This window comes from Erythrolamprus reginae, chromosome Z, assembly GCF_031021105.1.
Source record: "Erythrolamprus reginae isolate rEryReg1 chromosome Z, rEryReg1.hap1, whole genome shotgun sequence".
Taxonomy (NCBI): domain Eukaryota; kingdom Metazoa; phylum Chordata; class Lepidosauria; order Squamata; family Dipsadidae; genus Erythrolamprus; species Erythrolamprus reginae.
The window spans coordinates 148074443-148091486 of NC_091963.1; the positions used below are offsets into that span (position 1 = coordinate 148074443).

The 17044-nt window shown below is 45.6% G+C and overlaps 1 protein-coding gene across 5 annotated transcripts in view; it reads left to right on the forward strand.

Annotated features, from left to right (window-relative positions):
• Positions 1-17044, forward strand: part of DCAF11 (DDB1 and CUL4 associated factor 11) — a 35187-nt gene that overhangs the window by 11889 nt on the left and 6254 nt on the right. For all 5 annotated transcript variants that reach the window (XM_070727523.1, XM_070727528.1, XM_070727524.1 and 2 more), the window contains exons 4-12: positions 3975-4096; positions 5600-5664; positions 5781-5881; positions 9044-9190; positions 9275-9329; positions 9410-9478; positions 10963-11020; positions 13466-13651; positions 14193-14346. In XM_070727523.1, the coding sequence (XP_070583624.1) occupies positions 3975-4096; positions 5600-5664; positions 5781-5881; positions 9044-9190; positions 9275-9329; positions 9410-9478; positions 10963-11020; positions 13466-13651; positions 14193-14346 (957 nt within the window). The remainder of the gene's footprint in view (positions 1-3974; positions 4097-5599; positions 5665-5780; positions 5882-9043; positions 9191-9274; positions 9330-9409; positions 9479-10962; positions 11021-13465; positions 13652-14192; positions 14347-17044) is intronic.

Sequence of the window (17044 nt, forward strand, 5' to 3'; positions counted from 1 at the left end):
ATGTTGTTTAATATTAGGATGTATTAATTCGTAAAATTGGATTAGAAATTTTAGAACTACAGTATATAGAATTACATGGGTAAAAGTAATGGAAGATGCATAGGATAAATAAGGGGTTGATGATATGTACTGTATGATTTTATGATTTTGCATTATGAATTTAAAATATACTTGGAAATGTAGAAGACTGATGAAAGTTAATAATAGTAAATGCTAAGTGCCTGAAAATTAATTGAGCTTGGAAATATTGAATGAAATTATAGAAAAGTAAATATGGAAATATATTAATTGATGCATTGGTGTTCAGATAGATTTTCATAGTATCATTAGATTACTATAATACTATGATAAATAGTTAAGAAATGAAGATTTAAAAGCATGGATATATTAATAGTTGTGTTTTAGGTTTTGCTGATTTTTTTACTTTTAATATTAATCGATTTTGGTTTTTTAAATTATTAATTTCTTTTAATAAAAAAGAAGGCATTTTTTCCTGTTAATTAGGAAAAGGTTGTATAAAAATTTTAGTTTCTTTTAAGAATGATTAAGAAGGAGGAGTAGGCATGACGGCCTATCTGGATTTGTAAGAGGATAATGATATTAATTGAAATATAAAATAACAGAATAACATAGTGGGAAGGGACCTTATTCTGCCGAGCCCCAAATAATTACGCAACAAGTTGTCTTGGGTGACATCTGTGCTCAGGCATGAAAATGTGCTGCTCAGACACTATGCTTTTCTGCCCACACCGGAAAAAAAATAGAGGGAACGTTGCCGATCAATTTCTGGTCACAATTCAAAGTGTTGGTTATGACCTTTAAAGCCCTTCATGGCATTGGACCAGAATACCTCCGAGACCGCCTCCTGCCGCACGAATCCCAGCGGCCGATTAGGTCCCACAGAGTTGGCCTTCTCCGGGTCCCATCAACTAAACAATGTCGGTTGGCGGGCCCCAGGGGAACAGCCTTCTCTGTGGCGGCCCCGACTCTCTGGAACCAACTCCCCCCGGAGATTAGAACCGCCCCTACTCTCCCTGCCTTCTGTAAAGTTCTTAAAACCCACCTTTGCCGTCAGGCATGGGGGAACTGAAACATCTCCCACGGGCATGTACAATTTATGTTTGGTATGTTTGTGTGTGTGCTTGTTAGTATATTGGGGTTCTTTTTAAAACTTTTTTAAATATTTAAATTTATTTGAATCTATTTGGATTTGTACGATTTGTTTATGCCTTGTTGTGAGCCGCCCCGAGTTCGCGGAGAGGGGCGGCATACAAATCTAAATAATAAATAAATAAATAAATAAATAAATAAATAAATAAATGATGGCAAGTATATTAATGCCAGAAAGTTTTCTTAAATGTAGTCACACTAACGTCTCCCAATTATTTAAATTGATCTATTCCAAACATGACTAAGTCAGGGTTTAGCTCAGCTGCCTTATCTTAATACTAAACAGGACACTGTTACATTTCGGACTATACTTGTACAGATGCTGTTAAAATTGGTGTGGCTTTCTGGAAGTATACATTATTCTCTGCTATTTAAGAGAAAATAAAATAGCACTGGACCCCTTCAGATCAAGCATTTATTTTAAAAAAGCTGCTTCATTTTTGTTCAGTTGTCTAGAACAATAATAAAGCAGTCTAAAAATAAGTCTATTAATGTGAACATTCCTACCGCCTTGCAGTTTCAGTGGTCCAACATTGCCAGCAGCCCACCACCCACCAATTTGTCTTTTTGCAGCTAGTTTCAATTTCAATTTAGCACATGGCCGGCCTGCCTGCAGCTTCAAATCAGCTGAAGGTCGGGAAGCTGATAACCAAGCTCTGCGCTGCTGGCTGCAAGGAGGTAAATTGCTGGGAGGCAGAGGCCAAAGGGTGAGTGGGGGTGGCTGGGTAGGGCTACATTCAGCATATAAGACACACCCAAGTTTTCACCCTCTTTTGAGGGGGTTAAAAAGGTACGTTTTATACTCTGAAAAATCCGTTAAATTAGACCTCGGGCCCAATGCCCAACATTCAGATAATCTTAGGCTTAAACTAAACTCCCCGGCCCTCTGGAACCAACTCCCCCCAGAGATTAGAATAGCCCCCACCCTTCTTGCCTTTTGTAAGCTTTTTAAAACCCACCTCTGTCGTCAGGCATGGGGGAACTGAGATATTCTTTCCCCCTAGGCTTCTACAATTTATGTATGGTATGTCTGTATGTATGATTGGTTTTAAAATAAGGGTTTTTAGCTGCTTTAGTATTTGATTGTCGCATGTTGTTTTTTACTACTGTTGTTAGCCGCCCCGAGTCTACGGAGAAGGCGGCATACAAATCCAATAAATAATAATAATAATAATTAATAATAATAATAATAATAATAATACAGTGGTACCTCTACTTACAACGCCTCTCCTAATGAACTTTTCAAGATACGAACCCGGTGTTTAAGATTTTTTTGCCTCTACTTTCAAACCATTTTCCCCTTAGGAACCTGCGCGTGCGCTCTCTTACTGCCACAGGGATTCCCCTTCCTTGTGACTGCCGCGCCACAGGGATTCCCTGCCTCCAGACTGCCAACGCCGATTGTTGCCGGCCGAAGCGCCTGGGATTTCCCATTTGCTTGCGGCGGCAGCCCGGAGGCAGACATTCCCGGCTGTGGCATGGACCAGCGCTTCAGCCTCAGACAAGGCTTCCTGGCTCTCGCTCCGTGCCTGGCGCCTACTTCCTCCAGGGGAGTTCCTTCAAGGCACCCAAAGCAGTGGGATTTAATTCCTCCTACCTTCCATCCCCGCGGACCCTTCCCGACGTCTCCCTGCCAACCGCCGAGGAAGAAGAATAGAGTGGAAAAGTTGTGAAGGACGGCAGAAGGACCCGTGTGAGGAACTAGAAGGATGCCCGTGGGGCGGGGTGGGCAGAGCTGGGCAGAGGAGGAGGAAGGCGCAAGGCTTCCCAAGACCGCAGTCCGAAATCCCTTCCGCCTTGGCGGGGTTTTTGCCTGTCGCCGCAAGATTCCCCTGGCAGCAAGCAAGGCTCTATGTCCTGACTCCTGAGGAGCTTGTTTGCCCGTCTTCCCAGTCCTGAAATCGCCTTGCAAGGAAAGGAGATAACGACGTCCCTTCGGGTGAAGGACGAAGGAGAAGGCCCCTTCTGGACAGGAGGAAGCACTAGACAATGGCCAGGGGCGGAAGGCCAAGGTGGCTTATGTTCCAGCGAGAAAAGGTTACTTCGGATTTGTTTTCATCGCTGCTGGGATCGCTGCTGCTTCTTCTTCTTCTCACGCGGGTCCTTCTGCAGTCCCTCACAAGTTTTCCGCTCTCTTCTTCTTCCTCCTCGGCGGTTGGCAGGGAGGCGTTGGGAAGGGTCTGCGGGGATGGAAGGTAGGAGGAATTAAAGCTCGCTGCTTTGGGCACCTTGAAGGGACTCCTCTGGATTCCCCTTTGCCTGCTGCCGCCACCGCAAACTTTCATGGAGGGTGGAAGCCCTTTCGGCTGACAAGCTGCCAGGAAGCTTCAATCCACCCACAAGGCTCCCTCCGGGCAGCCACCACTGCCTTTACCCTCCCACCCGCCTTTTCCACCTGCCCCCGAACAAGGATCAGAATGCCGGCAGTAATAAGGCAAAAGGGGTGAGTTTTAGGATGGGTTTGCACGCATTATTCGCTTTTACATTGATTTCTGTGGGAAAGATTGCCTCTACTTACGAACTTTTCTACTTACGAACCAGGTCATGGAACGAATTAAGTTCATAAGTAGACTGTACGTAGATATATCCATTGTAAGATAAAATACAGGAAATAGTATAAGGGCAGACTAGATGGACCATGAGGTCTTTTTCTGCTGTCAATCTTCTATGTTTCTATATCCATTTTTTTAAAAAAAGAATACATCGAAAGCTTGCCTGAGGTTATTTTATACTCTCTCTCTCTCTCTCTCCCTCTCCCTCTCTTTCTCTTTCTCTATCTATCTCTATCTATCTATCTTCTGCAGTGGATTTGACACCAGAAATTCAAGGTCTGGAGCACAACGAGATTAAAACACGCATCCAGTTAGCAACGGGCCGACTCAAGCCAGGGAAACCCGACCGTAACATCCCAAAGCTACTGGGACAGGTATCTTGTTTCACTGTTCTAAGATGCTGGAAACTAGTGGGTTCGTTTTGCCTTGAATGCTCCACGTGGGAACAAGATGGAAAACACTCCCAAACATGGATTTTTTTTCACCCTAGTTTATGAGGGTGTTTCGCTTCTCATCCAAGACGTTTCTTCAGCTCTGACTGGATGTTGGGTGAATGGAAGGATTTATATTCTTTGCAGGCAGCTGGTCATTTGAAAGGGGGGTCAGAGACCCAAACCTGAGCCCACAATGCTGGAAATGTAAGCACAAATAAGGTGGGGTGGTCCTGCCCTGAAGCAAGGAAATAGTGGAGTAAAATAAGAAATTGTTCAGCAATAATTACAAAAATACTTAAATGCACAGAAATGAGTAAACTGACTACTTTACTCAATGACCTGGGGTTTTCTGCTCCAGCCACTAGTATGTATGAGCAATGACTGGGTTTGTTTTATTGGGTTTAAACTTTTTGTACTTGTTTTTATTTATGTATTGGGGTATTTAAATTTTTTAGCAAGTTTTTACTGTTGTAAGCTGCCCTGAGTCTGCAAGGAGAAGGACGGCCTATAAATTTAATAAACTTTTTCAAGGTACAACTGGATTTCTGGGGGTTTTCTTTGAAGATGTTTCACTTCTCCAAGAAGCTTCTTCGTCTCTAACTGGATGGTGGGGAATTGAAGGACCCAGTCAGAGCTGAAGAAGCTTCTCAGATCGAGAAGCAAAATGTCTTCAAAGCAAAACCAGTAAAGTCCGGTTAATAATAACTGATTGGGATTATTACTAGGGGATTGTTATGGCCCACCAGCAGCCTTTGCAGCTCATAGCAGATCCCGTTGAAGAGGAAACTGACTTGGTGATGCGCCAGTGGCCTGTATAGCCGGCACCCGAGTCGGACAGTGAGGAGGATGGTGAGGACTCGGTGCCAGAGGCAGAGGTTCAGCCAGAGCCTTCAGCACCTTATAGTAGCAATGAGGAACAAGAGTCCGCAGAGCTGCCAAGAGACAGGAATGGCTACTCCAGAGGAGGTTTCCTCGCGAGTAAGACTGGGGGCTAATTGACCCCTAGCCTACTTAAGAACAGGTAACCTAGCTGAAAGTCTGAAGGAAACAACAGTTTTGACTAGGTTACCTGTCTTGAGTGTCCTGTAATCCCTATTTCTCTGCTTCAAATTTCTTAACATGGAGGACTCCTGGCCACTTTGCCAAGCCTTTGGAAACTATGTGACATAGCAAGAACTAATTGCCTTGCTTTGAGGTTAAGACTGTTAGAATTTGCGACCTGCTGCTAAGGAAGATTAAATAGCAGCAGACTTTTTGCAAGAAAGGACTGCTGTTTGATTTGTGTGTGCATATCCACTGCTAAGCCAGTTATTAACATTGGTTCATTGATTAGATTAAGTTCATTCAAACAGTGTTTTTGTTACATTTGTAACTGGGGACAGAAAAGGGATGTCTTATTTTGGGGGAAATGGGGTATAATCTTCACTGTTCCTTTTCCCGCAGAGAGAGCGTGGCCTTTGTCATAACAGCAGCTTCTCATCAGGGGAATGTTTGCAGATCATGTCACAGTAAGTATCTGATAAGCGTGGTGTGTGTGTGTATGTGTAAATTCTCAGGCAAAAGAAACAGGCAAAGTGGTTTTAGAAGAATAATCTGTATGTCCCAATATTTGCTATTTCCCCAGCTTCCTCCCCAATCACCTGACCGTCATAGACACCTATTTGCAGAAAGCCTTCTGCGGCATCTATTCCCGCGATGGACAACTTTTTATGTCCGCTTGTCAAGGTAGGCTCTCAAAAACGTATTCTTTTTTTTTTTTTTTTAAATCCTTTGTCTTCCTTTATAGCAGAAGCATCGTAAACTCAATTTCACTGAGGGCCACGTCAGGGTTATGTTTGACTTCGGGGAGGGGGATGTATGGCCAGCTCAACATTACTCGCTCTGTATTTGGCTGCGACGGCCCTGCTCCAGCCCTCTGCCACCAAAAATTGAACTTCAGAGTGGGCCTCGCAGAGCTCTCCTGGGTTCCATTTTCACCAGCAGAGGTCCTGTGGGCCGGACCTTGGTTGACTCCAGGACAGCCCTGCAGGCCAGATCTAAAGTTCTTGGGTTTGATCCCCTCCCCCTGCTTTAAGGGAACAGAATCCTGGAGGGTTACACGTGGTCCTTCTCAGCATTCCAAGTCATGCACCCCTTGAAAGCAGAACTCCGAGGCAGGTTGATTTCTCAAGGAACTAATTTATTGGATACATCATGTTGGCACCAACCAGTGAAAACTGACTCTGAAAGTTCCTGCTGTTTTCACTTAATTAAAAAAAAAATCCAATACTAAAAACTGTTAAAAACCCATTATTATAAAAACCAAACATACATAGAGACATACCATGCATAAAATTGTAAAGGCCTAGGGGGAAAGAGTATCTCAATTCCCCCATGCCTGGCGGCAGAGGTGGGTTTTAAGCAGCTTACGAAAGGCAAGGAGGGTGGGGGCAAATCTAATCTCTCCGGGGAGTTGGTTCCAGAGGGCCGGGGCCACCACAGAGAAGGCTCTTCCCCTGGGTCCCGCCAAGCGACATTGTTTAGTTGATGGGACCCGGAGAAGACCCACTCTGTGGGACCTAACTGGTCGCTGGGATTCATGCGGCAGAAGGCGGTCCCTGAGATAATCTGGTCCGGTGCCATGAAGGGCTTTATAGGTCATAACCAACACTTTGAATTGTGACCGGAAACTGATCGGCAACCAATGCAGACTGCGGAGTGTTGGTGTAACATGGGCATATTTGGGAAGCCCATGATTGCTCTCGCAGGTGCATTCTGCACGATCTGAAGTTTCCGAACACTCTTCAAAGGTAGCCCCATGTAGAGAGCGTTACAGTAGTCGAGCCTCGAGGTGATGAGGGCGTGAGTGACTGATTATCCCCATGGTGAGAGTTGGGTTCTTCCTAGTTTGCACCAGTTCACTCAGCAAACCTCCGTGACGTCATGGAACCAGTTCTGTCGTTGCCATTCTATGGACGCTGTCATTTTTAAAAATTATTTTTTTGGGGGGTGGGGGGAAGATTTTTTGCTGTTTTTTTTTCTTCTGCGCAAACGCAAAAGCCAAGTCTCAGCACTGCGCATGCGCTGCCATCTTATTTTTGGCATTTTTATAAAAATGAGAATTTTTGGCATTGTGCATGCTTGTGTGTGCAAAGCACGCACCCTCGTGGCATGGCCATGTGTTGCGCAATGTGCGCGTAGCCCCCACAACATGGGAGGAGGCGAACCAGCAGCGAGGCAATTTAAAACCCACCTCTGCCCATGACCATGTGGTTTATATTTGGACACTTGACAGTTGACTTACATTTATAACCATTGCAGTATCCCAGAATTATATGACCCTCCATTGGCCAGTTTCCAACAGGTTGAGTCAAGGGAGAAGCCTGATTGACTTCACAACCATGTTAAGAACTGCAGGGATTCACTTAACTAAGTGTTGGTTATGACCTATAAAGCCCTTCATGCCACCGGACCAGAATATCTCCGGGACCGCCTTCTGCCGCACAAATCCCAGCGACCAGTTAGGTTAGGTTAGGTCCCACAGAGTTGGCCTTCTCCGGGTCCCGTCAACTAAACAATGTCGTTTGGCGGGACCCAGGGGAAGAGCCTTCTCTGTGGCGGCCCCGACCCTTTGGAACCAACTCCCCCCAGATATCAGAGTTGCCCCCACCCTCCTTGCCTTTCGTAAGCTCCTTAAAACCCACCTCTGTCGTCAGGCATGGGGGAATTGAGACTTTCCCTCCCCCTAGGCTTATAAAATTTATGCATGGTATGTTAGTATGTATGATTGGTTTCTAAATTGGGGTTTTAAATAAACTTAAATATTAGATTTGTTTGCATTGTATTATTATTGCTGTGAGCCGCCCCGAGTCTGCGGAGAGGGGCGGCATACAAATCTGATTAATAAATAAATAAATGGCAAGACCGCGAGTGGGAGGGGAAAAAAATGCAGTTAACTACATCAATTTTGACCTCTATTCCCTCAACACTGTCAGACTTTCTACTAAATCTGCACTTCTATTCTACTAGTTTTTCTCATCATTCCTATCACCCACTTCCTCCCATGTTGACTGTATGACTGTAACTTGTTCCTTATATCCTAAGATTTTTATTAATATTGCTTCTTCGTTGCTTATTTGACCCCTGTGACAATCATTGTCGTACCACATGATTCTTGACTAATGTATATTTTATTTTATGTACGCTGAGAGCATCTGCACCAAGACAAATTCCTTGTGTGTCCAATCACACTTGGCCAATAAAATTCTATTCTATTCTATTCTATTCTGATCGATTGAGGACTACCTGTGTTGAAGTCAGAAGCCCTGAGGCCAATAATGGCTTCCAGGCTATGCTATCCAGAATGCCGTCCCAGTAGAGAAATCCAGAGTGTGCATGTAGCTGTGTGTCCCTGATGCATGCATGCAGAGCCCCTCGTGAGATTTTGCTTTTGTGCATGTGCACAAGCCCCGATAGGTGCACGTGTGCCCGTGACGGCCTCAGAGGGTGCACCAGGAGCAGCCGAAGACGAATGGCCCTTCACTCCCTGAGGCGCTTCCGGCATCACATCGCAGCAACATTTCCTGTCCGCAGCAGGAGCTGGTGCAAAGGACGGGAGGCTCGACCCCCTACCCCACGGCAGCTGTTGGGTCTCGAACGCGGGCTCACTCGTTCAGCACTCCAACCCTTCAACTCACCGCGATTTTTGTAAAAATTAAGAAAGGTTGGGACGTAAATGGGAAAAGTACAATCGTTGTTTTAAAAAAAACAACTATCACAACTCAAAAGTGAGATATACAGGCTCGGTTATTATAGTCGTAAGTTGAGGATCGCCTGTGCGCAGGACAGTAGGACAACTGAAGCTTGCTTGGCATCCTGCTGAAGAACGTGATTTAATGTTCCTTTCAGACCAGCGAATCCGCTTATACGACTGCGCCTACGGGGCCTTCCGGAACTTCCGGAATGTCAAAGCCCGAGACGTCGGCTGGAGCGTCCTGGACGTGGCCTTCACCCCCGACAGGACCCACTTCCTCTACTCCAGCTGGTCAGACTACAGTGAGTCCATAAGGGGTTGGGGGGGTGGGAAACTGGGTTGCTCCGAGTAGTCCGCGCTAGCCCTTGCTGCCTTCTTCTCTTTAGTTCACATCTGCAACATCTACGGGGAGAGCGAGAACCACACCGCCCTGGACTTGAGGTAAGGAGGAGTCATCCCCCATTGAATGACCGAGACATATCCTGCACCTGCCTGGCGTAACGACTTTCTCTTCTTTGCAGGCCTGACGAACGCCGTTTTGCGGTCTTCTCCCTGGCGCTTTCCTCGGATGGGAAGGAAGTGCTCGGCGGGTAAGCCAGGCCTTGAGGAAATCGTCTTTTTCCCCATAGCGCATAAATCTTTTCTTTGGAGGGAAACGTCTTCCAGCTCACCTCTCTCTCTCAACTTCCCTCCTTGTGACTTTCTCTCCCGCTCTCTTCCTCCCTGTCTATTTTTCCCTCCCTCCTTCTCTCTCTTTCTTCCTCCTTACCTCCCCCACCCTCTCTTTCCTTCCCTCTGTCCCTCCCTTTCTCTCCCTCTTCCTTCCTCCCGTTCTGTCTCTTTCCCTTCCTTTCTCCCCTGGCTCTCTCGTTCCCTCTATCTTTCCCTCTCCCTCTTTCCCTCCCTCTCTTCTTTCTGCCTCCCTCCCTCCTTTTCTCTCCCCCTTTCCTTCTCTCCCCATTTTCACGCTTTCCTCCTTCCCTCCCTCTCTCTCTCTCTCTGCTTCCCACACTTTCTTTCTCTCTCTCCCGCCCCCCCACGGAGGCTAGGAAGTAAGGGCCCTCTATCTGTGAGCTCTTAGTGGCAGGGAAAGCCATCAAAGGCCCATTTCTGGCCTTTGGAAGCCCAGAGGCGAAACAGACACCCCCCACAACTGAGTCCAAGGGCTACAATTGCTGCTCCTCAACTCCATTTAATGTAACCAAAGTTACAACAGCACTAACAAAAATGACTTGTGAGCTGTTTTCCACAATTTAAAACAGTTGCAGCATCCCCGGGAGGGTGGCGGTGGTCACGTGATCTAAATTCAAGATGCTTGGCAACTGGTTTACACTTAATGACCATTGCAAAGATCCCCTTTTGTGACCTTTGACCGAGCAAAGTCAACAAAGGAGCCAGTTTCCCTTAACAACTACATGACTAACTTAATAGTCAGAGCACTGCACACCAAGACAACTAGACACAAGAACAGTTTTTTCCCGAACGCCATCACTCTACTAAACAAATAATTCCCTCAACACTGTCAGACTTTCTACTAAATCTGCACTTCTATTCTACTAGTTTTTCCCATCATTCCTATCACCCATTTCCTCCCATGTTGACTGTATGACTGTAACTTGTTGCGTATATCCTAAGATTTTTATTAATATTGCTTCTTCATTGCTTATTTGACCCCTATGACAATCATTAAGTGTTGTACCACATGATTCTTGACAAATGTATATTTTATTTTATGTACGCTGAGAGCACATGCACCAAGACAAATTCCTTGTGTGTCCAATCACACTTGGCCAATAAAAATTCTATTCTATTCTATTCTATTTTATTCTAATAACTTCAGAGATTCATTGAACAACAGTGACAAGGAGGGTTGTCAATGGGACGAAAAACTCAATTTTCACACAACTGCCTGCCTTACAGTAGATATTATGGGCTCAATGGTGGTTGTGAGCCAAGGACTTCCTTTATTCTTCTCCCATGCAGGGTTGTTACCAACATCTTTCACTATGGCCAATGTTTCTGTGTCACCCCACACACTGACCATTTTATTCTTCAATCTCTGTCCACTCCACAGGGCCAACTATGGCAATGTCTATGTGTTTGACATGGAGCAGAATAAGCGGACGCTTAAGGTACTTGGGGTTGATGTCTATGGGGATTTTCAAGTCATCCAGGTCTCATGGTTCTCCCAAAGGTGCTTTTTTTTTTCCAGGAGGCCACTGGGCTTTTTAATTTTTGACGACATGTCGCTTCTCACCCAAGTAGCTTCTTCGGTTCTGAGTGGAAAGATTTATCCTCCTTGCAGACAAAGCTGAGTTCTTGGAGAGGGGCAGCATACAAATCTAATAAATTATTATTAATTATTATTACTATTTGCATCCAATTAGAGGGTCGTAGGGGCCACTTGGAGGTTTATCTGTGTCTTCAGGGTCACCCTAGTTGTGCAATTGGATGGGGAGGTTTTCTGCCCTGTGTCCCTTCACTGTTGAACACAGGTACAGGTCGCGACCCCTCTGGAAATCCATTTACGATGCCTCTGAAAAACATGGGGATCAAACTCAAGGACTGTGGACCAGATCTGTCCCACATTGTGATTACCGTATTTTTCAGAGTGCAAAATGAACCTTTTTCCTCCCTAAAAGAAGCTGAAAATTTGGGGGCATCTTATACTCTGAATGTAGTTTTTTCAAAACCTTTTTTTCAGTCCTAACTGTTCTGTCGGGCGCTCTGGCAGACTCCTCACAAAAATTCACAGGTACAAATTTCAGACACACACACGTTTGTAAATTCAAAACAATGTTCTTTATAATGAAAATTCACTTAAACCAAGCCCTCTTTTGGTATAGCAAAGAGCCCTCCTCTCCAAACAAACTGGTAATTTGTACAAGACCCTTATCAGTTCTGTGATACTTAGCTTGCAGCTGTGAGGCAATTCACAGTCCTTCTTCTTTCACAAAGTGACACACACTTGGCTGTGGTTTCAAAGCGGGGGGAAATCAGCACACAAAAGGTCAAAGTCAGCAAAGCAGGCATGAAGCACAAGGATCAGATAATCCTCCACAATGGCCAAACCCACAGGCTGCGTCTTATACTCTGAAAAATACAGTAGATTTTTTTTTTTATTGTTAGAGTTGAAAGGGACCATGAAGGCCATCAAGTTCAACCCCCTGCCCAAGCAGGAACCCTATAGCACACCAGTCAAGTGGCAGTTCAATCTTCTCTTTAAAATGTCCAGGGTGTTGGAGTTCACAATGTCCGCTGGCCGATGAGTCTAGGCCTGTAAAGAGGGAAGGAGACCGTGGATCCACCCATCCCTGCCCAAACCACCACAGGTGTGTCCCTTCCCCCACAATGTGAGCAGCATTGAGCTGGCCATGCCCCCTGGCACCCCCCACCCCCAGGGTCAACCATAGCATCCCTCAATGAAATTGAGTTTGATACCCTTGTGTAAAAGGATACAAACAAACAACTGCCTGCAACAAGTATAAATCCTTCCATTCCCCACATCCAGTCAGAGCTGAGGAAGCTTCTTTGGAGAAGCGAAATGTCTTCAAAAGGGGAAAAAATCCCCAGAAAGTCCAATTGCCTCTGGGGGGTGGGTGGGTGAGGATAGCACATTTGGTACTTAGGGTTGTTGGGTCTTTGAGTCTTTTAGCATAGGGGCTCTCCCATTCCCCCTGGTTCATAGACTGGTGCTAATCTGCAATCTATTGGGAACCGGGCACCACAGACAGCAGGCTAGTGCGTGAAACCATCCATTCCTTCCCCCTTGTGCCACTACCACAGAGCCAGAAAGATTGGGGACCCACCACTCCAGCACGATTCTTCCCCTAAGGACCAAATGTCCAGCTCAGGGGTTTCAAACTCAAGCCCCGCGGTATCAGATTCGGCCCTTGATGTGGTCGGATCCGGGTAGCGATGTGGTTGGATCTGGCAAGCGATGTAGTCATTTTGGGCTGTGATGTGGTCAGATCCAGCCTGCGATGTGGTCAGTTCCGGCCTGCAGAGTTGTCCTGGACCCAGATTGTGGGGGCAATAGGCTGGCTCTGTTAAAAAGTGCTATTGCGAACATGTTGTAAGCCACCCTGAGTCTAAGGAGAAGGGCGGCATAAAAATTGAATAGATAGATAGATAGATAGATAGATAGATAGATAGATAGATAGATAGATAGATAGATGATAGATAGATAGTTAGATAGATAGATAGATAGATAGATAGATAGATAGATAGATAGATAGATTAGACGGACAGACAGATAAGACAGATTAGACAGACAGACAGACAGACAGATAGATAGATAGTCGCTTCAGCCTTGGTCTACCAAGTGGGAAGCGGAAACATTCCAGCAAAGCCACACTGGAGATTCCAGAGCTGAGCGCCCAGCGATGTTGAAGGAGGCCTTCCAGAACCCTTCAGGATTGGCCAAATATGGTCCTCTTTAAGAGTTTAGCTACCTTCCAGGATTGGTGAACCGATCAAATGTGAGAAATGCACCACATTGCTGTGCTCTCACACTGACATCTGACTCCCTTCCTTCCTTCCTTCCTCGCCTCTCGTTTTGTGCCCTCCCCCCACAGATCGGAGCACACGAAGACGACGTGAACGCCGTCGCTTTTGCGGATAACAGCTCCCACATCCTCTTCTCGGGAGGCGACGACGCCATCTGCAAAGTCTGGGACCGGCGCACCCTGCGAGAGGACGACCCCCTGCCTGTGGGAATCTTTGCAGGGCACCAGGATGGGATCACCTTCATCGACAGCAAAGTGAGCCCGGTTCCCGCTTAGCCTACAGAAGCAATGGCCAACCCTGGCAACCCTGGAGGACAGAAGGAAAAGGGGGGACATGATCGAAACATTTAAATATATTAAAGGGTTAAATAAGGTCCAGGAGGGAAGTGTTTTTAATAGGAAAATGAACACAAGAACAAGGGGACACAATCTGAAGTTAGTTGGGGGGAAAGATCAAAAGCAACGTGAGAAAATATTATTTTACTGAAAGAGTAGTAGATCCTTGGAACAAACTTCCAGCAGACGTGGTAGATAAATCCACAGGAACTGAATGTAAACATGCCTGGGATAAACATATATCCATCCTAAGATAAAATACAGAAAATAGTATAAGGGCAGACTCGATGGACCATGAGGTCTTTTTCTGCCGTCAGAATTCTATGTTTCTATGTTTCTTTTAAAGACTTTTGCATGGACTTCCAACTTCCAGAATTCCCCACCCTTTAGAGGCAGCCTTAAAAAAAATGCTTTGGCTTGTTTTGAAGTTTTCTCAGCTGCTGTTGTTTCCTTCCCTCAGGGAGACGCTCGGTACCTCATCTCCAACTCTAAGGACCAGACCATTAAGCTGTGGGACATGCGGAAATTCTCGGGCCAGGAGGGCCTTGTGGCATCCCGGCATGCTGTTGCACAGCAGATCTGGGATTATCGCTGGCAACAGGTACCCAAAAAAGGTATGCCCTCCCCTCTTTAGTGGGAGAAGCAGGAGTGAATGCAGTGTACACAGGTGTTGTGGCCTGTCGGCCACCAGCCCCTCCGGCAGCTGATTTGGAGGAAAAGGAGGAGGGTGGGCGACAGGGTTACCAGACCTGGAAATATACACTGCTCGAAAAAATTTATTTATTTATTTATTGGATTTGTATGCCGCCCCTCTCCGTAGACTCGGGGCGGGTAACAACAGTAATAAAAAAGCATGATATAAATCCAATACTAAAACAACTAAAAAACCCTTATTGTAAAACCAAACATCCCTACAAACAAACATAGCATGTATAAATTGTAAAGGCCTAGGGGGAAAGAATATCTCAGTTCCCCCATGCCTGGCGGCAGAGGTGGGCTTTAAGGAGCTAACGAAAGTCAAGGAGGGTGGGAGCAATTCTAATCTCCGGGGGGGAGTTGGTTCCAGAGGGCCGGGGCCGCCACAGAGAAGGCTTTTCCCTTGGGCCCCGCCAAATGACATTGTTTTGTTGATGGGACCTGGAGAAGGCCCACTCTGTGGGATCTAACTGGTCGCTGGGATTCGTGTGGCAGAAGGCGGTCTCATAGATACCCTGGTCCGGTGCCAAGAAGGGCTTTATAGGTCATAACCAACACTTTGAATTTTGATAGGAAACTGATCGGTAACCAATGCAGACTGCGGAGTGTTGGTGTAACATGGGCATTTTGAGGAAAGCTCATGATAGCTCTCGCAGCTGCATTCTGCACGATCTGCACTTCCCCCTAGGCCTTTACAATTTTATGCTTGGTATGTCTGTATATATGATTGGTTTTTATATAATGGGTTTTTAACTGTTTTTAGTATTGGATTTTGTTATATACTGTTTTATTGTTGTTGTTAGCCGCCCCGAGTCTGCGGAGAGGGGCGGCATACAAATCCAATAGATAGATAAATAAATAAATAAAGGGAACCTTCAAAGAAGGCATCCCAGACCAGAATGAATGAAATATCCTCATTGAATACTTCGTTCTGTACAAAATCGAATGTGCACAGCAACATGTGAAATTGATTGTCAATCAGTGTCGCTTCCTAAGTGGACAGTCTGATTTCACAAAAGTTTGATTTACTTGGAGTTATATTGTGTTGTTTAAGGGTCCCCTTTATTTTTTTTTGAGCAGTGTATTTAGATTTAGATTCATCATTCCAAATATCATCCGAGAAATAAATCAGAGTCCAAGGCTTCGCCTTCTTCAGAGTTCCAGTTTATTAACAGAGCACAACTGGAGAAACCTATATCTAAAGTTACGAGGGTCTCTCCACCCAGGTTAGAGTTCATTTCCTTTCATCTCCTCCCACAAGGAGAACTATACGTTTCCTGCCAGCGTCTCCTATAACTCCCAGCAGCTTCTGACTTTGGGAACCTCATGGCACGCAGCCAACCTCCTCCCAGGTTCCCACAGCAAGAAACATTCTGAAAGAACATCGCATGATGTGGCAAGGCCAAAACCTCCAAGCATTCTGGCTTCGGCCTGACACAGGGCCAACATCAAGGCAACCTGAGAGCTCCAAGGGGCAAGAGGGAACAGAGCTGTCAAAGAGAGGGGGGGAGGGGAGTCTGGGCTGTCTGTCAGTCCTCTGCTGGAGAGTCAACAGCCTCGAGGGCTGGAGGTGGCTGATGAGGAAGAGGAGGAACAGCTGAGTCCTGTGCCTGATGCGCAGAAGGCAGAGGAGAGGAGAGCCATGGAAATCTATGGGCCAGGTCTCGGGACAGAAGAGCCACTGCTACTAGCGAAGCCCCACCCTAGCTCTGATAAAAGGTATAGATATAATAGGTGTGGCAGAGAACTATTCCTTTCCCAGAAGCACAGACTTGTTAGCCTGTGGTGAGAGTGGGGCTTTTTGCCGAGGCTACTGGCACTCCTAATTAAAGGAATCTTTTGGGAGTTCAAAAGATTCCTTTAATTTAGGAATTTGACAAATGAGTTTAACAAATAAAAACACTTAGTAAATACACAACAAAAGGTTGTAGGATAAAATGATAAATAACAGATAAAATCCACGATAAAATCCGGTCTATCAATTACACATGGTCAATACTACTAAAATTACAATCCATAAGCTGTGAGGTCTATAGTCGGTTTGATACTATTAGGGAAAGGAATAAACAAGGTTGCCACATTTGTTGTGTAAATTAGCTAAGGTGGATTACGCACTTAAAAGCTGGACACAAATGGTATACAGACACACACACACATATACATACACACACACACACCATATTTATATACACATATTTATTTATTTATTTATTGATTGATTGATTGATTGATTGGATTTATATGCTGCCCCTCTCCGTAAACTCGGGGCGGCTAACAACAGTAATAAAAACAGCATATAAACAATCCAATATTAAAACAGTTAAAAACCCTTATTATAAAACCAAACATATATACAGACATACCATGCATAAAATTGTAAAGGCCTAGGGGGAAAGAGTATCTCAGTTCCCCCATGCCTGGCGGCAGAGGTGGGTTTTAAGCAGCTTACGAAAGGCGGGGAGGGTGGAGGCAATTCTAATCTCTGGGGGGAGTTGGTTCCAGAGGGCTGGGGCCGCCACAGAGAAGGCTCTTCCCCTGGGTCCTGCTAAGCGACATTGTTTAGTCGACGGGACCCGGAGAAGGCCAACTCTGTGGGACCTAATCGGTTGCTGGGAT